This window comes from Gavialis gangeticus, unplaced genomic scaffold (assembly GCF_001723915.1).
Source record: "Gavialis gangeticus isolate Ggan-Ray unplaced genomic scaffold, GavGan_comp1, whole genome shotgun sequence".
Lineage (NCBI taxonomy): Eukaryota > Metazoa > Chordata > Crocodylia > Gavialidae > Gavialis > Gavialis gangeticus.
The window spans coordinates 7,041,224-7,065,258 of NW_017729014.1; the positions used below are offsets into that span (position 1 = coordinate 7,041,224).

The window sequence follows — 24,035 nt, forward strand, 5'->3', positions numbered from 1 at the left end:
GGTGTGGCGGTCTGTAGTAGGTACCTACCATCAAGTCCCCTTCTCCTTGTCCCCCCATATCTTGATCCACAGGGTCTTGAGTCATCCTTCTCTTGACCAAATTTGGGTCTATGAGGAGGCATACCTTTAGATAGAGAGCTACACCTCTTCTCTTCTTCCCTGCCCAATCTCTTCTGTGCTGCCTGTAGCCCTCTATGCATACAGCCCAGTCGTACCAGGTCTCTGTTCTTCCAATAAGATCATGTTCCCTATTTGCTAACAGGAGTGCCAGTTCTTCCTGCTTATTCCCCATACTTGTTCTCATATAGCCTTTTTCTTCCTCCTTATGTAGACGGACAAACTGTAATACAGAGCTGAAGTGACTTGCTTATGGTAACTCAGCAGGCCCGTGGCAGAACCAAGAATAGGACACAGGTCTGCATCATCCCAAACCAACGCTCTATCCCTCCAGACATCACTGCCTTTCAGGTCCTTGAAAATGAATTCCTGCAAGCACAAAACAGAGATGGCATGAGCAGGGGAAGGGGGAATCAACAGCACCTCACTGATCTTGTAGTTACATCTCGACAGTGCCTGGAAGGGTCTACCTCTTTAACAGTGGAAGTTCAGCTTTTGGGCTCTTTCAGTCACAGACTCTTCCACTGAGAAAGCCAAACAGGGCATCTACAAGCACCAGTCACAAGACAGTAATTTTATAGTGTGGACACGTGTCCAATAAGAACTAGATTGCAACTCCTAGATCACTCATGGAACAACTACCAGGTGGCTAATGATTTTTTGGATCATGATAACTTGGTGGTATTTGAACTGTTGACCCATATTAAAAATGTCCCAAGCCATACAGTTTAATAATACTGCCAGATTTGTGTTCTTATTTCCTGACTGGTCCACTAGGAGAAAGGAAATCTGGAAAAGGAAAAGGTATTCTTTGAAGCTTCTCATTACTTAGCTAATGAACTGCCAATTCCCTTTATTCTTGCATGCTGAATTCTAACCATTGCTGGTCCAGATGTGGAAAGGGACGGTTACAAGGGGAAGTTTAGTCACAGCTTGGCAAAAGTTGGTCATTTTGTAATTGTATGAACATTTCCATTCCTCAAATACTTAGCCCCAGGTCCTCAATTCAACTATGATTTTGTAATTCTAAGCAATGATTCCCTAATGCTAAGGCAGTTCACAGGTTTTTTCATTCAAGATGGCAAGCTACATATCTTAGCCCCGTGGAAGTATTTTTATCATTATAATACATTCTGATTAGGTGAGAGAGGATTGAGATATGCAGCAGAAAGAGAGAGGCATGTGTACTTGGCATAAAGCTACACAGGTTAGCACATTCAGGGCAGTACCTGAGTGGAATACAGTGCCATGCAGAGATACATAAGTTATCTCCAAATGAGCCAGCTCAGATACCAGAGGCAGTACAACCACATGAGCTAGCACGGTGCTCCACCTGGGCTGATTCGCTGTGCTGAGAAAAGCTAATGTGGGTACATCTACAAGGCCTTACCTTATGCCATGGCAAATAACCATAAAAAGCTCAATATATTTGGCAAAAAAAAAGCACTTATTAGGGCTCAAACCCTGGTGCCAAATAGACAGACCTACCCATTTTGCTGCCCAAGAAGCCATGCGTTGTAGTAGCTCTCCAGTACCTGATAAGCCACAGAGAGCTCTTGTTATTCAAAAATTTCCCTTTGGTAGAAAGTGGGTTTTCAATACAAATCAAAGCCTTAAGGGTGGGGGACAGGGGTCTCATTGTGATAAGACCTTTCAGCTGTTGATCTTCTTTGCCAGTTATTACTATGTGGCATGCTCACACCAGCACCTGAGACGTCTAAAATGTGTGGGATCAGATATCAAAGTCACTCTCTCTCACAGTGTCCCCATCCAGAAAAAGTGTCTACATGCCTCTGAACCCCAGAAAGTCCAATCAGTTGTGAAGTTGCCTGTAGCCAGAAAGATGAAGTGGAGAAAAAAACAGATCAAAACTCTGGGCCAATTAAGAAAACGAAGAGTACTTTAGGAGATACCATGATATTGGCAGTAGTCTAGCTGGAGGAATCAAATGCATGTCTACTCTGAGCACCTTCAGTGTTTTTGTTCCCATTTCTCCTCCCACAGTTTATTTATAGCAGCCAGGAACATTCTCCTCTCCACTTTAATCCCCAGTTATGATTCCCAGTTTGGCTTGGCTTTGCAGCAGGGTGTTAGCATCCATCAGCACGCAGCAGGTAGCTGCATGCACATGACAGCATCAAAGCCAAGATCACGTACACACCAGTCAAACCATGTGAGGCAGCAAGTAGGCCAGGGGGAAATGGCAGGATTTTGCCAAGTGGATGCAGTACAGATCCACAGTCACCGTGCAAGCTGGAGGAAGTTGCAGCGCACAGTTTATGTAAGTGGGGAGCAATGATCATGCCTCAGAAACCTCTTGTGGATGTGCTGATGTTGAAAAATACTGTAGGACTGAGGACAAGCACAAGGCCTGTGGACAACTCGAACCCCAGTATTCCTTCAAACTGAGGCTCAAGTGTGAGTGAAATCCTTCCATACCCCCTCTGCACAGGGACAGATTTGCCTCTGAAGACCTTACCATAAAAGGTCACATCCTGATTGAACTACTCTAGTATTGCCAGACCTCAAGGATCTGGTCCAACATCCATTGATGGGACATCAGGAAAAAAACATTAGCTTCTTTTTGGGGTCTCTGGCATAAATGTATAGATTTTACACTCTCCCCAGAGTAAGCCTATGCTTTCAAGTGAAGCAGAAACAGACCCTGCAGGAAGGAATCAGCACTATTCTGCATGGTGCCACTTACCTAAACTGAACATTTAAACTTATGCAGGCAACTGTGACTTTAAATTCCTTTATGCATTGAAAGCATTGGAAATCATTGTGTGGCCTTTTGGAAAGCCTGTCTTTTAAAGCACAAAAAATGTTTGTGATCTGCAGCCATCAAAGAAGAGTTGTCTGTTTAAGAAGAGTCTTCATAAAACCCAGCTGTTAGGAGTCTTGACCTTGGGAGGTATACAAGCACATGAGAACTATGTGTTTCACTGGCCATTACAGATGTTCAAGTCCTTTCTGAGGAACTGGCTGTTTGAAGAGACCTTGGAAAACTCATCTGTTTCATGTGGACTCATAACCTCCAACGTACTCATTGAGACAAACCCTGAAACTTGGCTGAGGCTTGTTAAACAAATATCACAGAGCTGAATATATTCTTGGAAATGATCCTCATCTCACACCAATCTCCCTGACAGTGGTATTCATAAGGATTAGTCAGTTAGTGTGTCTAAAGTTAGATCGCCCCAATATAAACAAGGGCAAATTATTATAATTATTCTATTGCAAATACACTTTTTCCAACTGGCAAAGGCATTTAAGCTTAGGTTTTAACTGATTGTTACTCTCTCAAAATGGTTGTGGCCTGGTTATGATTATAATGTTTCATACTACACATTTTTTAGCCAGTAAAGTTATATTATTCATAGACATTAGGGCTGGAAGGGACCACAGAATATCACTGAGTCCCTAGAAATGTTTTTGTTTCTATGATCTCTGATCATAAAGCAGAAAACTGAAATATCAGGTTTGTGCCAGATTTCAATCAAATCCCACCTCCCTCTTTTTGTTATTTATTTTAGACATAGTTCTTTGATAGTCACAAATAGAGCTATAATTAATTGGTATTTTCTGTCCTTCCCAATGGGTTTGCATGATCAGAATCCTATCTTGAAATGGTCTGGCTTTAAACAAGCCCAAATGGAAAAGGTAAAATGCCTCCAAATGTCTGTGTTCCTCAGACATTTTATGGGTTGCATTTTGCTATTGAAGGACTTAACTGAGAAAGCAAGACCAAAGTTTGCATCTCACAGTAATGGAGCAATCTTTCAAATAATATTTTGTTTCTTTCTTCTGGTGATCCCAAAGCATGTCACAGTATCCATGAACCTGATTTTCCCTACTCAGTGTTACCCCCATGTAATTCAATGGGAGTTATACATACGTGGCAACAGGAGCCCAACCCTCTCCCTCATTGGGTCATCACCTATTACAGAGAAAAGTAAATAGAAAGTGTGTGCAAAGGCTCCATCTCTACTTGACTGGTGTTTTACATACATTGCACTGCCATTGCCCTGGTGTAAACAAGGACACAAGCTCCAAGGTGGTATCAGAGGAGAACAGGCTCCCTGGGGTCTGGTAAGACCAGCACTGCACATCTTTGGTGCGGTTTGTCCTATTTGTTTTAACCTATTTCACTCTTTTACATACACCTCCTATTTCCCCAGTATTGGAGATTCCAACAGTCTCTAGGCCTTGTTACACATTGCACTGAACACGTGCTAACTGCACCTATAATGCTAATGTCTGAGCATTCAAGCAGTGCAGTATGTGCTAAGTGCTTTTGCATCATAATAAAGTTAGGCCTTTTCCAGTGGCAAGTATCTCCAGATTGTATTACCTCCATCTCTTGAGTTAATGTCAAACTGCTCCATGGAGGTAATATGACCAGGAGATTCCAGTGGGGTTGGGGCGAGGAGGGAGGAGCAGCAACAAAACTGTTTGTTTTACTTACTGCTCAGGGCTCCTGAGCAGGGCAGGGGCTGGGAGTGATACCAGCACCCAGCCTCTGCACCTCACAGGAGCTGGTTCAAGGCTTTGGGGTAGTATTGGGGGCTGGGATCCACTCCCATGCTGTGCCTGTGTCACTCCCAGCCCCATTGCTACACTGCCAGCCTCACTGGAGCCTTGAACTAGCTCTAATGTCAACTCAGGGCTGAGACTGAAAATGAGTGGATTCAAGCTGGTTCAAGACTGGTGCAGTACTGTGATCTATATATAGACTGTAGTAAGCACTAACTTGCGGTTGCTCAGAAAACTAAGTCATATTAATACTAATTGGGTGCATCTATATTTTCATTAATGCATTTTTGCCACTCTGAATTAAATTTAGTACCTCTAATGTGAAGTACTAACTAAATACGCAGTAGGCTGCCCTAATACGCAGTGGCAAAAGGCATGCTTTTTTAGTGATGCTTAATGCACAGTAGCCTAATTTTCCTGCGCATTAGCGTATTAGGATGTTTTTGCTGTGACATTTTAATGTGCAGTAAAATGGGTTACTGTGCATTAAAGCGCATGTGTAGATGCACCCACTAGGATCAGCTCCAGAACAAGACTCATGGGTAAAAGTCCGTTGCATCCCTGTGAGCCAGGGACCTCAACAGACCCTAGCTGGGACCCTTTCCTGACCCCCAGTGCAGAGCCAGGATGTACGTGGAGCCTGCGGTGGATAGGCATTAGCTAGGCATGGGAGGCAGTGGAATGGAGATGAGGAGGGGCATGCCGCCCACGGCTCCCACTTAGCCCAGCCCCCTAGGGAGCCACGCAGCCAGAGCCACGTAAACAGGTGTACTCTGGGCCCCAGGATACAAGTTAGCACAGGAGTTCATGCAGGAGGGCACACAGGAGGCGCATGAGGCTCTAGACGGTGAGTCTGAAAAGAAGGGTCAGCACAGCAGTAGCCTGGACTACTATCTGTGTGATGGTGGTGACGTGCTGCACCCGAAAGATCCCCTCACCCCGGTACCACTGTGGCCTCCATCCAGACCGAGCCCCTGGCTCTGGGCTGTGGGGACTGCCTGGCATGAATGCAGGCACCTGGGTTCAGGAGAAAAGACATCCCTCCTTGTGGGGTGTGCTCTGCATTAGAGTCTCTAGAGTGCCAGATAGGGGAGCTCCAGGCTGCGGTGCAGAGGCTACATGCCATCAGGGATAGCGAAGAAAAGATTGATACCTACTGCCAGACTCTTCACCTGAGGAATGAAGATGGAAGAACAAGGAAGGCTAGCAGGACGAGGGCAGACAAGAGGAGCCCCCATGAGGTCCAGCCAGGGGTCACTTGGACAAAGGTAGTCTCCAGCCCCAAGGCCCCCTGGCATTAGGGTCACCATCCCCCCTGGAACTCCACAACAGCTATGAACCCCTTGCAGCAACATCAGCAAAGCCAGCAGAGTTGCTGACTCCAGTACTTGAGGAAGGAAGGCAACCAGCAACCACACCTAAGATGAAACACAGGGTGGTTGTTGTGGGAGACTCCCTCTTGAGAGAGACAGAGGGTGAAATCTGCTGCCACGACACTTTAGCCTATGAGGTCTGCTGCCTCCCAGGGGCCCGTATCCGTGATGTAGCTGAGAGGATCCCGAAACTTATCCAGCCTTCTGACCACTACCCCAGGCTCCTCATCCATGTGGGCACAAATGACATGGCTCGGAGCAATCCTGGCTGGGTCATGAGTAACTACAGGGCTCTGAGTGCTGGGCTTAGAGGGTCAGGGGCACAGGTGGTTTTCTCTTCAATCTTCCCAGTTATGGGTCATGGGCATAGGAGGAAGAGATGTACTGAAGGGGTAACAGAAAACTGAGGCGTTGGTGCCCCTCAGAAGGCTTCAGCTTCTTCAATCACAGTCTGCACCTCAGGGAGAGAGGCAGCGGTCTGCTGGGAAAAGATGGCCTCCACCTCACCCCAGTGGGAAAGAAGCTTTTATCAACCAGTTTGGTTGACCTGCTTGACAAAGCTTTAAACTAAGCTTTCTGGGGGATGGGCAAACAACCATCAGCACAAGCCCAGAAAAAAATAAGCACATAATCAGCAGATCAGAAAATACAGTCGAACTTACTCCTACCCCAGCCCACGGACAGGACTCTCCTAAGTGTACAGAGAAGCCCAGGGCTTCTAATGGCAGGCTTATCTGCCTGTACACTAATGCCAGGAGTATGGGGAACCAACAAGAGGAACTGGTCCTCCTTCTAAGCAATAAGAAACATGATCTCATAGGGATAATGGAGACCTGGTGGGACTCCACCTATGACTGGGCCACAGGTATAGATGGCTATACCTTGTACAGGATAGATCATGCTGGGAGGAAGGGTGGGAGTGTAGCTCTCTGTCAAGGAGCAGTACACTTCCCTACTAGTTGGCCTTGGCACCCAAGGAGAGCAACTTGAAATCCTCTGGGTTAGAATATGGGGAGAACGTGGTGAAGGGGATATAACCATAGGAGTCTATTACAGACATCCTAACCAGGAGGAAGAGCTTGAACCAGGAGGAAGATTTCAACCACCCTGACATCTCATGGGAGGAGCATTCAGCCAAATCTAATCAGGTCTCATAGCTTCCTCACCTGCATTGACAAGCTCTGATTCAAGAAGTCCATGGGCCCACAAGAAGTGAGGCACTGGTAGATCTGGTTCTGGCCAAAGGGGATGATCTAATGAGTGACCTGAGGATTGAAGGGAAGCTTAGCAACAGTGATCACGAGTTGATCACCTTCCTTATCTATTGCAAAGCTGGCAAATCACTCAGCAATGCAGAAATCCTCAACTTCAGGAAAAATGACTTCCACAACCTCAAAAGGTTGGTTGTTGAGGCCCTGAAAGATCATGATCTGACAGGGAAGGGAGTCCAGGATGAGTGGTGGCTCCTTAAGGACACAATCCTAAAAGCTCAAGGGAAGTTCATTCCGGCCCACAGGAGAGGTAGTAAAAGGGCTGGGAAACCCCCTTGGCAAAACAGGGAACTCATGGACCTCCTTAAATCTTAAAAGAGAGGTCTATAAGGGTTGGAAGATTGGAAATACCTCTAAGGATTATTATGCATCACTGGCCCACACCTGTAGGGAGTGGACAAGAAAAGCCAAGGCCAAAACTGAGCTCAAGCTGGCTACAGGAATCAAGGACTATAAAAAGTCCTTCAGATATGTAGAAAGTCAAAAGAAAAATAAGGGCAACGTTGAACACCTCTTAAATCAAATAGGGCAGCTGACAACAGACACCCAGGAAAAAGCTAATCTCCTCAATGATTACTTTGTGTCAGTTTTTCACCAGCCCAAGGGGATCACCCTGCCTGACAAGACTCAGTACGAGGGTACGGCTGACCATACACCTACATTTGGTGAAGACCTTGTGAGAGAACACCTTGAGAGGCTGGACATAGATAAATCAGCAGGCCCTGATGAAATTCACCCTAGACTGCTAAAAGAGTTGGCTGACATCTTAGCTCAACCGTTGGCGTGGATATTGAAGAACTCATGGCACTCGGGACAGGTTTCTGAACAGTGGAAGAGGGCCAATGTGGTACCTATATTCAAGAAAGGAAGGAAGGAAAATCCAAGGAACTACAGACCAATCAGTTTGAACCCAATCCCTGGGAAGATCTTGGAGAAAATTATCAAACAATCGGATGATCTCATGAGGTCCCTTCCAGCCCTAATGTCTATAAAATCTAAATTTGACACATGGTATGTGTAACATATAACAAGGCCCTCTGTTTGCTTCTTCTTCACTCAAAGGTGGAGTCAGCTTTTCTGGAAAACTGTTTGCATCTGAAAAGGGCCAAACAATTTCTGTAGAGAAGCTGTGCACTGCAGGAAGTGTGTGTATGACAATGAGCTCATTTCCAAGTTTATGCAAAATGCAAGAAACCTAAAATGACATGAAGCTTTGAATTTTGCAAAAGTTTTTGGCCCCTCCCTAGCTCATACCCCCAGGCTTCTGCTACAATTACCTGACCCAAATGCAAGGTGGTTTTCTGATGTGCATATTCCCCCCCAGTGCACTTGGTTAGGCCCTGTATGCTACATTCTTGGTCAGAATGAGTGCTGTTTATGTTACTTCCACTGAGAAACTTCAAAGCCCTCCTTTCCTTCACACCATTTTAGTTCTAGGGTCGGGCTAGAAGATCTACTAGGTCCCTTCCGACCCTTAATCTATGAATCTATGAATCTATGAATCTACCTGAATTACAGTCACTGTGGGTGTGTCTACACATGAAATTAGTGTGCCTGAATAAACTCTGGTGCAATTTGCACCAGAGTTTATTATCCCAGAGTTTATTGCTTCCCAGGAGCAGTGCTTACACATGCGCCTGGGATTGCCACTTGTTGAGCCCAGCCATCACAGCCCTGGCTGGTAGGGAGCCCAGGGGGAGCCTAGGGCCCAGCCCCAGCTCAATGTGCTGTGAAGGTGCTGACTGAGACATTCGGGTGCTATAATGCAGGGTTAACCAGCAGGCAGCCCTATTACTGTAGCACCCTCATGCCCCAGCCACCATCTACATGTGTGCTGCAGCAGAGTAAATAACTCTACTATAGGATAGTAATTTTGTTGGGCATTACTATCCTACAGTAGAGTTAATTAGTTTATTCCAGCTTAATAGTACTGCACATGTAGATGGTGACGCTTTCTGCAGAGCTGATTAGTCAACTCCACAATAAAGCACGCGTGTAGATGCCCCCTATGCTTGCTTTCTTATCAAACACTTGTTTTTGGCTCCCTGCACCACAAACATTAGTGCATTTTAATAAGAAAAACAAAAAGAAAAAGGAAAGTAGGCTTCAAGTCAGTTCAGTCCATTTGGAAAGCATTTTCCCTCTTGTAAGGGCCTTGGAGATCTTCTACCCAGTCTAAAGTAGCCAAGTGAAAATAAAACCCAAATTACACCAGGGAAAGCACGTGCTTAGAACAGATCCCATCCAGACATTGCTGGACATTAGGCAATTTGGGGAGTTGGCCAAGTTCTGTAACATACCAAACAGCCCCAACTCCAGCGAACTTTGCATCCAGATTCCAGGTTCACAACCTGGGCCCATTCCTAATGATTACGTACTACAGAGAACAATGCCCATCATGGTAAAGGCACCTCCCTTTACCAGGCGATCTCAAAGCAATGCACTAATGCTAATGAAAGGATTGCTTCACTGGCATAGATATGAACATTACACTGTCCATTTTATACATGGAATACTTGACACAAGGGCGTATCTGGCAAATCTCACACCTCTGCAGATAGCCAACCACAAAGGCCATGCACCAGTTAAGCCCAGTTGTGAGGGCTTCATCAGGCTGTAAGTGATTCACCAATGTTGTGAAGGCCTCAGACCTGGCGTGTTTTCACTGAAGGGGCTGAGAAAGAAATCAAGCATCCAAAACAGTCCTGCTTTCCAGCCCCCTGTGGCTGTTGTTAAATATTATTTTTCCCACATATTAAAAGCTCTTCAGATGGAAATGTCCACATGTTAAGGAAGGAAAAGATGAGCTAAGTGGGCTCTGAGCATCTCAGAGATAATCCTTTCTGAGCAAGGATTATCTTTAGCTCCTCTTAGGCAATTCGCGCTGCTGTAAAATTAGACTTCTCCATAGGACCAATACAAATTGGGAGCAGTCCTCCAGCATCTCAGGAGGTGCCACTCTCAGCCTCCACCACATAAATGATCTATCCTCTGGAGCATTACTGCTCTGGAGTGACAGCTGGAGAGAGCAGGCACCTGAGGGTGGCAGTCCCAAAGAAGGTAAGAATCCCACTGCCCCCACTTCTCCCCTGTGCTCAGAGGCATGTCCTCTCCCCACCCCCAGCTCCATTCCTTGTTCTACGCTCACTCATCTCCCCCAGAGCTCACCCCCTGCCCCTACTGGGGCTCCTCTTCGCCTCCAGACTTCCTGCTCACATGTGGCTGGCAGTGCTGTCCCAGGAGTGAGGGAAGCTCCTGTCCCACTTCAGCGGCTGTGCAGGGGCTGGGCTCAGCCTGAAGGGTGGCAGAGACAGTAGCAGCAGACAGCTGGGGAGCAGGCAGAGCAAGGAAACCTACCTGCCCACTGCTGCCACAGCTGCTGCTGCTCTCCAAGCTAACCAAAACCCTCACGCAGCCCCTGGAGTGGGACAGGATCTTCTCTCACCCCTAGGACAGCAGTGGCAGCTGCAGGTGAGCTAGGAGCTGGGAGGAGTCCAGGGGGAGACAGGGCGAACCCTGGAGGCCAGCAAGGGACAAGGTGGATGAGATGTGAGTCATGAGGTCCAGAAGAAGGGGGAAGACCTGCTGGAAAGCTGTTGAGAAGTGGAGATTGGAAGCTCCTAGCCACACCCCTGCATGCCAGTCCTCTACAAATCCAACCCGTGCAGGTCAGAGAGGGTACTAACCCTTGCCATGCATTCTTTTATCTGTTAAACCATGCGGAAAGCAGAGTAGAACTGTTCTCCTGCAGTTCCACTGGGAACAGCCTACCTACTGGGCAGGTCTACACGTGCATTTATACTGGCTTCAATTTACTGTGCAGTAAGTTACTGCACAGCAAGTACGAATAGGCTGGCATCTACATGTGCAGGCACTAAAGTGCATTAATACTGTGTGTGGACTGACTGAAGACTAAAGTTAGTCCCAAGTCAGTTCACACACACAGTGTTACTGCTCAGTAAGGCATCTACATGTGTGTTACTGTGCAGTAACTAATCGGGTGTAAATTTGATATCGGCATGATGCAGGTATCAAATTTATGCTCAAGTCGGCATAAGTCGCCATATTTACTGTGAGTACAGATGTGCGCATTTTGACATGTCCATAGTGTGCAGTAATTTTGGTTACTGTGCAGTAAATGTGCATGTGTAGACGCACCTGCTATCTCCTCTCCTAGGTAGCAGGAGCTCACATGTTATCAAACTCACTAGAAGGGCAAAGGTCGTTAGGTTTTGCACTTAGGACAGATGTCTTGAGCTGGAACAAACAGAATTTTTTTATGGAACAAGGTGCTTTGCCTCCAGAGAAGGGTTCTTTGTAAAAGCAAAACAGATGAAGGAAGTGCACACCCTCCTGCTTTCAGTGCAGCTTGTGCCACAGCTCTTAAATACACACGCAGAGGGGCTAGGGCTGATCTAGAACACACAGAGGTCAGTGGGAAATCTTCACTGGTCTTTGGGTCAGGGAAGAGCAGTGAAGCTGAATCTGTACCCTTTAGAACAAGCCATTTTAGAACCACACACACATATATACAAGTGCAACAAGGATTCTGACATGTAAAGACTTGGGCAGGATTGATACATTTCTAATGTTAGCAATGCTTCTCCACTTGGTATGCAACAGAAGAGATCTCAGAGGTCATTACAACACAGAAGCAGTTCATTTACATGCTCAGCAAATTCTAAGAAAACAGTCAGGCCTCACGCTACAGAGAAAGGCAAAACCCTCGTAGTCTGACCTAGGGGGAAAACTCCTTCCAGGCCCCAAACATAGTGACTGATGTGACCCTGAGTATAAGGGCAGAACCCTCCAACCAAGAAGCTCTGGGGTTTTTAAGTACCAGCAGGAGCATCAGTCTACCCCAGTACACTTCAGTTAAAGCCTCACGGTATCCTATCCATCTGGTTGTAAAGTCTTCAGTAAGGTCTATGCTGTACAGCAAATTAAGGAACCACCCACTGCAGCAGGCAAGGGCATGCATTGCATTGTTTGTCTACTCTTTTTGCCCTGGAACAGTCAGAAACATTTTGGTTTTCCATTCAGTTTTGCAGTTCAAAGCCATTGCAAAACCAAGAATCTGGAGATGGCCTTTGCTCTCCTCTGAAAACCTTTCCAAACAGATGTGGCTTTGAAAGCCAATAAAACAGTATATTTTTACGATTCTCTGAGCTGCCAGCCACAAGGTGTCCATGGCCATTGTCTGTTTTATCATAAAAGACCAGGGAAGACATTAGGATTGAATTACGCTAGTGCCTTCCAGCACGCCTGGGACATACTGGCAAGACACTGAGGTTTTTTTCTATGCCCCTGCCCTCACCATGCCTATTCTTTAGCTAAATAAAGGGCTTCAGTCTTCAGAACTATCATTCTGGCAACTTTCACCAGCCTTAGAATTCACTTACTTTACAATAACAGAACAAGACAAGTCTTTTTAGATTAACTTGATTGAGGCTGGACAACTAGTGCATGTCAGAAATGCTGTGCTGTTTCATTCAGAAATGTGCAGTATTATTATATGTCTTATGTTTTAATTCCTCCCCACAGATGCAAATTATGGTACCAATTCAGGCAACGTATGCACCACACCTGGATGTGTTACAGCAGGTAATGTTTCTTGCCAGGGAAGCTTGCTGTAGAGGGAAACGGAAGCACCAGTCTGGCTCCATTAATAATGCTAGCATTGTCTAAGGTTTGTTTCAGTCCTGAGTGGTATTTTAAAAGCACAGAAGAAATTTAGAATCGTGAGGTCCCAGTGATTTTCAGTGGGGCTTTAAAACACAAGTGCATGTTATAGGACTTGAATATATTTGCGTTCTTTGAGAAATGGATTAAAAATTGGTCAATCCTCTTGTGCCTTAATTGTATCTGACAAGTCAGGTAAGCAAATATTTGTTCAGAGTAATTTTAAATAATACAAGAAAAAACATAAAAGGGAAAAAGATAGTTTTCTGGGAACACCCCTGTATATCTCTATGTATTTCCATACAGTTCTCCAATTTCTGTTGAATACAGGACTGTTTGCAAATGTGGAGCAATAGTAAATTATGCAAGAGAACTTTGTGTTGTGGATTAGAAACCAGATCTGCTGTATGGCTTAGAAAATAACATTTACCAAAGATGGCTGCATAACTTAAGCATTCAAGATTTCAAACAGGGATCACTGAACATAAACTTACTCATACTAATACACATTGGCAGAAAAAAAATGTTAGCATAATACCCAAGTAGCTCGTTTTCACCAAATAAGTCTAATTACTTTGATATTTAAGATTATTCTGCATAGTCAATGTAACTAAAATGAAATTCACATCTTAGCTTGGCTTTAATCAAATGTTGTGAAAGTTGATGTTACTTGCCAAAGTTCTTTATAAAAGTCTGGATATTTTTCAAAGGCCATTATTGTACAATGGACTTACGTCATGGTTACAAGAAATAATCATTAAATGTACTTTTCACAGAGATTCAGTAATAAAGTGGTCATTAAATCAAGCAGTTTTTTAGTCTATCCTTATTAATGCAAGTGGAATCTGCAAAAAGTTAGAATGATGTAACTTTTGGGAAAAAGGAATAATAACTACAGAATAAGTAAACACATGCAGATACTTGTAATAACATCCACAGAAAATTGGGGCATTCCACTCAATTTGGAACAAAGTTAGACAAAAGTGACACACTATATTAACAATAAACGGCAAAATACTCTTTTTCAAGATCTGAGAGAAACAATGAGAGTTTTACTCAATAGTTAAAGAAGAAGACTATTACTGGACTCAAGAGATCTGGGTTCTATCCCTACCTTTGAGACTGGCCTACAGTGAAACCTTGGTAAATCATTTAATTTCTATGTCTTGATTTCCCACCACGAAATCATTGCACTTTTGTGCTGTGGTGTGAGATCTGCAGACAAGCCCTATATAACAGCTACACCATGCTAGTATAGTGTTATATTATAGCACAGTGTCGGTAGCAAAGGAAAATGGCAAGGATGGCTTCTTGGCTTTAGCTTAAGGCAGGGAGCTGCAGGCCAAGTGATTTCAACTACAGGCAGTCTTCGGACTTACGACACAATTAGTTCCTGAAAATCCTTGGGTACTTTCTTTAAGAAAGCAGATAAGACTCCAGAAAAACCTGCAGCCAAGACTCCTGAGAAGACTCTAGCCACAAACCCTTCAAAAAGTCCAACCAAGAGCCTTTCAAAAAGTCCATCAAAGTCTCCTCAAAGAAGTCCTTCCAAATCAATATGATTGCTATTTACAATATAAATACATTAATGTAGCTATATTACTCATCTATAATTGATTGAGTACAAAATTCTGGGATATTTTTGGTGAGTTCTCCAGGGAGATGAGTGACGCAGCGAACTTGTTCGCTGGCGTGGCATCGCATCGGATCAAGCATTATAAAGTCTAAACTGATATCATAAAGTTGAAACAGGGTGTCAATTTATTAACGTTGTAAGTATAAAATGTAACTCAAAATGTTGTAAGTCGAGGACTGCCTGTACCTAAGAAAAGGCACAACAATCCCCTCCAAAGACCTTGCTTGTAATTCTGATTGTTGTTCATAAGGACTTGACTTTGCATTGTCATCAAGGGTGGTTCTTTGGAACCACTCAGAGGAGTTTTGTGGTGGTGTTTGCTGCTGCACATTGTGCAGGCAAGACCATCTAAATCTCCATTTTTGCAGTTGCTTTTGTCCATTGCTTCTTTTCCTCTGCCTTGTGGACCCAGTCCCATGACACTAGGATCTCATCCCAAATGAGAGACATGTGCAAGATCTGTTCGGCAGGCCACCTTCTTGGTAATTTGGGAGAATTTTTGAGTTTTACATGCAGCTTGAAACATCCTGTGGAAATCACCTCTATGGTTTTGTGCATCATAGCTGCTAGGATAATTCAGAACATGGACCCAACCACTGAGCCTTGCAACAACTTCTACCAGTATGCCTGTGGGGGCTGGCTAAACCGGCACGTCATCCCAGAAACCAGCTCAAGATACAGCATTTTTGACATCCTGAGGGATGAACTGGAGATCATCCTGAAAGGTAAAACTGGGAGGGGCATTAAAACATGTACATGAAACGTCAAGACATGGCATCAGGACTTGAGCCCAATAATGATGTTGATACCCAACATTATTCCCTGAACTCCAAAACAATGGGCCTTATTATTAAAAAGATAAAGAAAGACGTTTGGGAGATAAGTCCAGGCACAACTTCCACAGAACAAACTAGATCCTCCTTTAGGAGCCAGCAGCGTATCTTTAAAGTGTATAGATTTATATCAGCTGAGGTTCTAGCTTACTGTATGCGTCTTCAAGCAATGACGACACTTGAAATTTTGTTTGGTACAGCAGAGGCAGCGAGGGGGTGCCATTTAATACAGAAGTATTTACACTATCAAAAAAAATTATGGCAGCAGCTCATTTCAAAAGGCAGTATTTATTGGCACTGGTGTTGATCATTTGGATTAACATAGCACCTAAAAGCCCCAGTCATAGCTCATGCCCCACTGTGGTAAGTGCTGGTCCGGCATACAGCCAAAAGCATGCCCCTGACTGTAAGGACTCATAATCCAAGCTGCATTCACTCTGGAGAGGTTTATCAGTGTAGGTATACCAGCAAGCTTGTTCTGGACAGAGCTGCAGGCAGTGCTAAACTTCAGCTGGCAATGGATGTGTTGGTGTTTTCACACTGTAACTTAAGGAGACTCTTCAGTAGCCATAATCTTTTTTTTTTTAAGGCAAAGTTGGCACGTACCTTTACTTTGTAGAGCAGTGGATGAGACAAAGCCAGCTTTTGTTGACAGTTACCACACTGCAATATTTGACATACCGCATATTTTCTTTCTCCTTGGTTATGTTGGTCTTAATAGCCACTGGCTGTTTACTTTGGAATGGCATCTGCTGCACATAAGGCATTAGCAGGAGCTGAAGTGACATACAACAAATGACGTTCCAGGCCCGTAAGGTTTCCGATCTCTTCTGTAGTCTTTCCTCCTCCCACTCTTCAGTAAAACGCCACCACAGCATGGCTGTGTTCCCAAAGAAGTCAGCTAAGTTTTGCCATAATCTATAATTGGAGTCAGGAAAATCTCTGTATTTTTATGTCCATCCTTCACCTTTCACTCCTAACCAGTAGTACAACACTCTGGTTTCATGGTAAATGGTCCTTACATCCCTTCATTCTCACTGATTCATGTGATGATAGCTGATAACAAACCTACTCAGGACAAGGTCTTACTGCAGTGATTCCTGTCCTAGGTGTGCTGGAGACTCCAGAGCAGGAGGATCGAGAGGCTTTTCAGAAAGCAAAGACACTTTACAAATCCTGCATGAATGAGAGTGAGTATCCTCTTGTTCTACTGTTGTTCTTCTGGGGACAAACCTATATCGCCAGGCCAGTCTGTATCTCCCTGGCAGGGCCTCCCCTGGAAAGCCAGCCTTTCTCCAAGTAGATGATTTTTATAAGTGACACACTGAGTAATTAAACTATTGTCACTTAGCAACCCTGAGTGGGATTTTTTTTTCAGTTAAGCTTGTCTAGCTTTTGCAATAGTTTTGAAAATTGCTCATTTCACTAAGTCTTTAAGAACTGAGCTCCCAGAGACTATTTGCCATTGCAAGCCCATGAAAATTAAGCTTGTCAGGCTGCTTACAGATGTGAAGGAAAAACAAAATCAGAGCTTTAATTTCAGCCTGGTGCATCCCTATGCTGAGCGCAGCACACGTCCAAAAGAGGCATTGCGTCAATTTGACCTGACTTGCCCAATGTCTGTAAAGAGCGCATGCTTCATCTATTAGATAAAAGCACTACACAAAAGTTAGGCGAGCCAAGTCAAACTGATGTGCTTTCTCTTCCAGTAAAGCACTGTTTATTTTTTTCCACATCTGTTAGTGCCCTCAGTGTCTCAATAGTTCCTAGGAAGTCTAGTGGATTTTCATTCACAGATAATGGATGCTGGAGATAGTTTGGGAGTTTTAACACTGCAAGTGGATTTAAAATACACTTGCTACATACAACATGTTAGGAACAACATGCATATGTCTGTAACTACAAAACTGATAAAATATGGTAAAGCAAGAGCTGAAAGCACTAGTTTTCAAAATGTTACCGCGTTATTATTGATATTTATTTTTTATATTCCAGTAGTACCTACAAATCTTAATTAGGGATTGGACCTAGTGCTGTAAGCATGAATGGAAAATCTACCCTCCTATAAACAGTTGATCATCAGCCCTATATAATTTTAAAGAACTCTTTTCCATAGATGAGAAGTTACTGTCTGAGTAAAAGAACCTCTAGCTTTATTTGGGACCTTCACTGCACATTATATTGCTGTGCATAGGTCTGGTGCAAAATCTCCTATACCAATGGTGCATAACCTTTTTCCCTGGCAGGCTGGATGGGCAGTGCCTGGTCCCTTGATGGGCCGGATCCAGCCCATGGCTTTGATCCGGTGCCTGGGGTGGGGGCAGTGGGACCCCATAAGCTGTGTAGAGGGGACCTGATTCAGCACTGCAGGGAAAGAGGGTCTGGGTTGGCCCCAACCTGGGCCTGTGGGGGGAAAAAGGAATCACCCAGCCCCAATTCAGTTGCAGAGGGGCAAGAGGAACAGCCTAGCCCTGATTCAGTTGCACAGGTAGAAGGGGGCATGGCTCATCCCTGATCCAACTGTGCAAGGAGAATGGGGCCTGGTCTGGCCCCATCTGGCTGTGTGGGGGGAGGCGGCATGGGAATTTGGCAGCAGGGCCAGGTGGTGGTATTAATGGCCACTGCTCCCTGCAGTGCCAAATGTCCTGACCTGCAGAGAGCCCAGTGGGCCAAATGCTGTGGCTTCACAGGCCTCCTTTGGCCCACGGACCAGAGATTGAGCTCCTCTGTCCTATAACAATTCATAAACCTCAGATGTTGAGGTGAGTTTCATACCTCCTTCCCTGCTAACAGCTACTACAGAAACTAACTGGTTTGCAGGGAAATCATTAGTTTCACAAATCACAATAGGCAAAAGTCTTCAATGCAAAGACTGTAACTGTAAAAGGGAACACTCTGGCCACCTCTCCTGACTTTTTGTATAACACAAGGCCTAGGGCTTCCCTGAATTAACCCTTGTTTGAATGAGAGTATATGTTTTTTTAAAAATCTGGCTTGAAAACTTACCAGCGTAATGGAGAATCCAGCTCAGCTTTTGGTAAATGATTTCAATTTGGCTTGGAGAGTGTGCAAATCCCAGAATGAGTCACAAAACATCAAAAGTAATACCCTTGCTCAGTTTTGCAAACAGAAATTTCTGAGTACTTGAAGGGTAGAATTATTACACCGAGGAACACAACAATGACACCTCTGCATGCAGCCTCATCCAACCTGACAGCAGACCACCTTTTCTTTCTCTTCTGTAAGAGATTCAGTTGCATAATTCAATTCATCATGAATTTTAACCTTCTTTTAAAAATGTCTTTGCTGCTGCTTCTTCAGGCCTCATAGAGCAACGAGATTCATTGCCCTTGTTAGAGGTCCTAGCTATGATTGGAGACTGGCCAGTGGCTTCTGCAGATTGGAATATCACCCATGGTAAGACTCTGTGCTCAAAGAGATTGTAAAAGGGTCTCTGTAGCACAAGGGTAGGATTTTTTTACTTCCTTTGGGAGCTAAGATCACTGAGTTGCATCCCCTAAACAAACAAAAGCCTGGGTACCTCAGCTGGTAATCAGCTTTTCACTCTGAAGGTTCAGGGTTCACATCGCTTGTTAGGTGGCAGGTTCTGTGTGTGGCTAAGGGACAGCCTGTCATGGGAGACCAGACTGGATGCTGTGGCCTTTAAGTGTAAAGGGCTGTGAAATGGACAGAGGAGTCTGGCAGGGCATCTGTGAGTGGAATTGCCCCCACCTGGGTGAGCTGGATCCTTCCCCCTGTATGAACTGCTGCTACCCTCCTGAAAGAGAGGCCTGTGGAGCTGGAAAGGGGAGTCCAGCAGATAATGGGGGGTTTTAAAAGATAAAATGTCACCACGATAAAACCTCAAGGTAAAGGGGCAAATGGAGGGAGAAGCAAAAGTAATTCATTTTTAAAACTACAAGGCTCAACACAGAATAATTGTGCTCCTATATTTGCACATGCAATGATCGCAATTAGCAGATGATTGGTCAGCTAGTTAGGTAATAACATGCTCATTTTTCACAAATTTATAATTGGGGCATGTCAGTATCTGAGTGGCAGGAGCTTTTTAAATGGCTTACAGAAATAGATGTGAAGCTTAGTTCTTCCACAAGGCTTAGCCCTCTCCCCCTCCCCCCCATGTGACCACCAATTAAATTACTGCCACACATCTATCATAAAACAACAGCAAAATCCTGGCCAGAGGTATCATCCAAGTCACCTAAGTGCCTTGAACAGCTGAGGTGTTTTGACTTTTAACCTTGATATGGGAAGGAATTGAGGGTTTCCCCTGCACTTTGCACAGGGCTAATTAAAACTGTCAGTGCCACTATTAGTAAGGATAATTAACAAATACTCGGTGTTCAATTTACAGTTAGAAGCAACCTTTCAGATCACTTTCTCCATGCACTTCCAGCCAGTGCAGGCTGCCCCTTACCAGTATCCCACTTTGCCCAGTCTGATTTTAAATGACCTGAGCACTAAGCTTACAGTACACAGAACTTAATTATGTTTGGTACACATCAATAAATAATGCAGCTTTTCCTTTTCTCTCTCAGAGGCAAACTGGAGCGTGGAAGAAAAACTCTTCATCATGAACTCCAGATATAACAAACGAGTCATCATTGATATGTTTGTTTGGAACGATGACCGGGATTCCAGCCGGCATATCATTTATGTAAGAAAAATGACTGGGAACTACAGATACATAGGTCCAAGGCCATGACCCACCATGGGTAGCTAATTGCATCGCACACAGTTTAGATCAGTTTTCTGTGACTTGTGTTGGTGGGCATCCACAATATGGAGCAAAGTGTATATCAACAGCTCTATAATGGACTGTCCAAATACATACTACTACAGATCTTCAGGCAGCATAAATGGTTCTGACTTTATTGAAGTCTATGGAGTTCTGGCGATTTACGCTAAGGATTGAGCCCCTATCTATAGTACTGCAACTTACACAGCACTGCCATTGTTTAACATATACTGCAGAGAGCCAAATAACACTGATCATAATATAATAGGTATACCATACTAATCTATAATACCTAGCCTAGTAATATTTATTTTTGCACATCAGATCTAGCCCTGGAGAGAGGCACCTTTTTCTCTTGCAGGTTGTAATATTTTGTTCTTTCTGAGGTCACAGTGGTCATTGACCATTGCTCTGTAACCCATAGTAAAACCATGCTCTGTAACCCATGATAAGTAAGCATCTATCCTGCACTAGCTGGAGATTGAGGGCCTCGGGTTTAGTCCTAAACCAAGGTTTGGAGAGAGTAGTTGGTCTTCCATTCAGTCCCAGCTTCTATGGAAAACAGGCTAAAGCTTGCTCCTGGATTGGGTTTACCCCCTCATAAAGTGAGGTCCTCCTTTTTGGGTTACCAGAATGGTGTATGCAGCATTTCACATTATGCTCAAATGACCCTTTCTGGAGAACCACAACCACTGCTTATTCCTAACTAGGCATTACCTACTTAATTTCCTTCAGATTGACCAGCCCAGTTTGGGAATGCCATCGCGAGATTACTACTTTAATGGTGGCAACTACCAAAAAGTAAGTATCTCTGTAACACACACGCTGTATGCTGCTAGAACTTGCCTTTCATTAATCGCTTGCAAGTGATCCCTGCTTTTTCCATTCTGCATATTTCTGAATCTTCATGCTATCCAACAATCAAAATGCATCTGTTTAACTTGTTGACAGAGAATATAAGGAAGGCCAAATATTTAACAAGAAACAAAGATGACTGAACATTTATAGAGTAACAAGGCTATTCAGAGTTGTGAGAGTTCATATAAACAGAAAGAATATGGCAAGGCAGAAAAAGCGTTATGCTCATAGTTTAATCCATCACTAACTTTTAGGGTTTAGGGTGAAAACTTCATGGGCACAGGTTGACCCTATATCTTCCTGCTCTGGGTTTTCTTGTTCCTTCCTATGAAGCATTTGGTGCTGGCAGCTGTCAGAGGTGAGACTCTGGACTAGGAGGACTGCTGGGCCAACACAAAATGATGTGTTCATACTTCTAATCATACAAAACCCTAGATTCATTTTTGATGTAGAAAGGTTTCACAAGCCACTACATCCATGACTGAGTGCATCAGTAGCAGAATCAATGTTTGACAGGGAAAGTGAAAGGGAGATTCATGTTCCCAGTCTTCAGGTGATAAGAATCCTACAGACTGTTATTTTTGCTGTTATTCCCCAAAACTGCATGAAAGTTCAGACAGACAATGTTGAAACTGTTTCCATTTTCTATGACAAATGTATTCACTTTCTCCTCCTCGCTTAGTTTTCCTTTGTAAATGTCTAAGTGAGCAGTTGCAAATGTAAGATTGACAAATTATCTTTAATCCATTTCAGGGCTGAAAATACATAGTTCTTTTTATTTTCTTAATTATCTCATGCTAAATGAGTGCCTTTGCAACTTAGCATTAAATTGAATTTCCTAACGTGAAAGGAGGAAGATCCACACAGACAATAATAAAATATTTCAGACTCTTGCATCTTACAATTTCAGGATCCAATCTAAAACCAACTGACAGCAGTGGAAGCCTTTCCATTGTTTTCCTTGACTTTGGGTTGTGCCTTAAGTAGGATAATTCCAGGGCTGTCTTTTCTGAAATACAGAGCAATGAGATTTTGGTAGAAGCATATATATAGGCCGTCTCATTTCTGCTGTCTTAGTAAATTGTAATTTCTATGAGCAGCTTTCCTGTATGTGATAGCAGTCCAAATGTGTTAGGGGAAGATATTCTATTACCTTTTACAGAATGTGGCCAACTTCTTCTGACATTAGTACATGTTACCAGTTACAGGCATTCTTAAAGAGGCAATGGTATCTCAAGAAGCAAACAGAGACACAAAAAAGCCTCAGGTACCGGATCGGGAGATTTTGTTTTGGAAATGGTATGGGGTGCTTAAGAGTGGACAAGTCAGGTAGTGGCTTGTCTGACAGAAGTGGAGGTGTCACTATGTTTGCTATTATGTTTAGAAGACAGTGTGACTTTTGTGGTGGGCCTGTGGTCGGTCTCAGGCTACAGGGAGGCCAGGGACCAAGTGCAAGGCAAATTTGATCCAAAAATGAATGAACTTAAACAAAAGAGGCATTGAAAAGATATTAACCTCAAGTGTGAAAACTCTTGATTTGGCTAAGGGCATATCTTTAGACTGGCTGAGTAACAATAAGCACCATGGTCACTCAGGGCTATAGAGAATCCCTTTCTGTAAAGCTGTTTCTTTCCACAGCACATTTCCAAAGACTATGGGCTACATCCTGGTATTCTTTACTTAGTTTGTGTTTAGTCTGGCATCAAGCAAAACTCTTTTCATCCCTGGCAGGAGTTTGCCTGAGCTAGGACATTCTGTCCCCCCTACAAATCACCATAATGTAATACAAGTGCCCAAACCAATTTCAGAACAATTAAACTATTGTGTTCAACTAGTTTCTATGTTCCACAAATGAGGAGTCATAGGTAAAAATAATAGGTAGCATTAAGCCTGCCTATATCAAAGAACTGCACTTGACCATCAGCCAAATATGCTTCCAAGGTCCATTTTGGCATATAAATCACCTAGCTTGCACAACCTGTACCTTGCATTAAAAGTGAAACAAGGGCACCACTGGGAATCATCTGTCATTGTGTAAAGCTAGTTACACATGTAACCTTGCAGTAATGGTTCTCAATTCTTGGATTTCCTCTAGTTTTTCATGATGTGACTTCCAAGAAATTGGGGAGAATGAGTAAGAGAAGAGAAAGAAGAAGTTTCTTTCCAGCAATATCCCTGAGGGCATCAGGTTTCTGGATTTGAGGAGCCCTCAAACCTTAAAAACTTTGATACTTTGGTTCTGAGGAGATGCTATTTCCTCCAGCTCAGTTCAAATCAAGGAGTCTTTGCTACTTCTTCACTTATTCATTTAGAAACAATGAAAGGAAAGAGTCCCCTGGTTGCAAGCTCTAAACTGCATCTCTAAAGAGACTGGGCTGCAAAGTTTTGATTTAGGACCAAACATTGCCAATGTTCAGAATAGTTATGAATCAGATCCAGGGTAAGTTTTAGAAAAATACACATGAATTCTTGTTAGATTTTTATTTAGGCCCGTGGTTCATTTCCAGCACACCTGCCATGCTCCTGAATACATAGTCTTAAATTCCCTCAACAAGACACACCGCAGTACACTGCTTACCTAAACCCCTGCTATAGGCTGAAGTGCTGGACAAAATCACCCTGAATCACATAGGCCACCATACAAAGTTTCTGTCCTTTATGTCTCTAGGTACGGGAAGCCTACCTACAGTTCATGATCACCATTGCCAAAATGATCAGAGACGATAAAAACATGTCTAAAGACGACAGCTTTGTCCAAGAGGAAATGGTAAAGGTGATGGAGTTTGAAACAGAGATCGCGAATGTGAGTATAGGAGACCCACAGGTGTGGAGAAACCTCTCAGCTACATGGCTGGGAGTGGGGGAGGGACTGCGCTCAGGATTTGGGGTGAGGGAAATATTTTCCCCTAAGCGAGTCTGGTGAGGGCCATTGGGATGTTTTACTTTCCTCTATAGCACATCGTGATACTG

At 43.9% G+C, this 24,035-nt stretch overlaps 1 protein-coding gene and 1 long non-coding RNA gene across 6 annotated transcripts in view; one reads left to right on the forward strand and one right to left on the reverse strand.

The window, feature by feature from the left end:
* Positions 1 to 16,604, reverse strand: part of LOC109293631 — a 79,833-nt gene extending 63,229 nt beyond the window's left edge. The window contains exon 1 of the long non-coding RNA XR_002096352.1: positions 16,521 to 16,604. This is a non-coding gene — a long non-coding RNA (uncharacterized LOC109293631). The remainder of the gene's footprint in view (positions 1 to 16,520) is intronic.
* Positions 1 to 24,035, forward strand: part of MMEL1 (membrane metalloendopeptidase like 1) — a 100,199-nt gene that overhangs the window by 40,553 nt on the left and 35,611 nt on the right. For all 5 annotated transcript variants that reach the window (XM_019511664.1, XM_019511665.1, XM_019511666.1 and 2 more), the window contains exons 3-9: positions 12,842 to 12,901; positions 15,179 to 15,340; positions 16,558 to 16,638; positions 18,770 to 18,865; positions 20,008 to 20,126; positions 20,943 to 21,008; positions 23,734 to 23,868. In XM_019511664.1, coding sequence (XP_019367209.1) covers positions 12,842 to 12,901; positions 15,179 to 15,340; positions 16,558 to 16,638; positions 18,770 to 18,865; positions 20,008 to 20,126; positions 20,943 to 21,008; positions 23,734 to 23,868 — 719 coding nt within the window. The remainder of the gene's footprint in view (positions 1 to 12,841; positions 12,902 to 15,178; positions 15,341 to 16,557; positions 16,639 to 18,769; positions 18,866 to 20,007; positions 20,127 to 20,942; positions 21,009 to 23,733; positions 23,869 to 24,035) is intronic.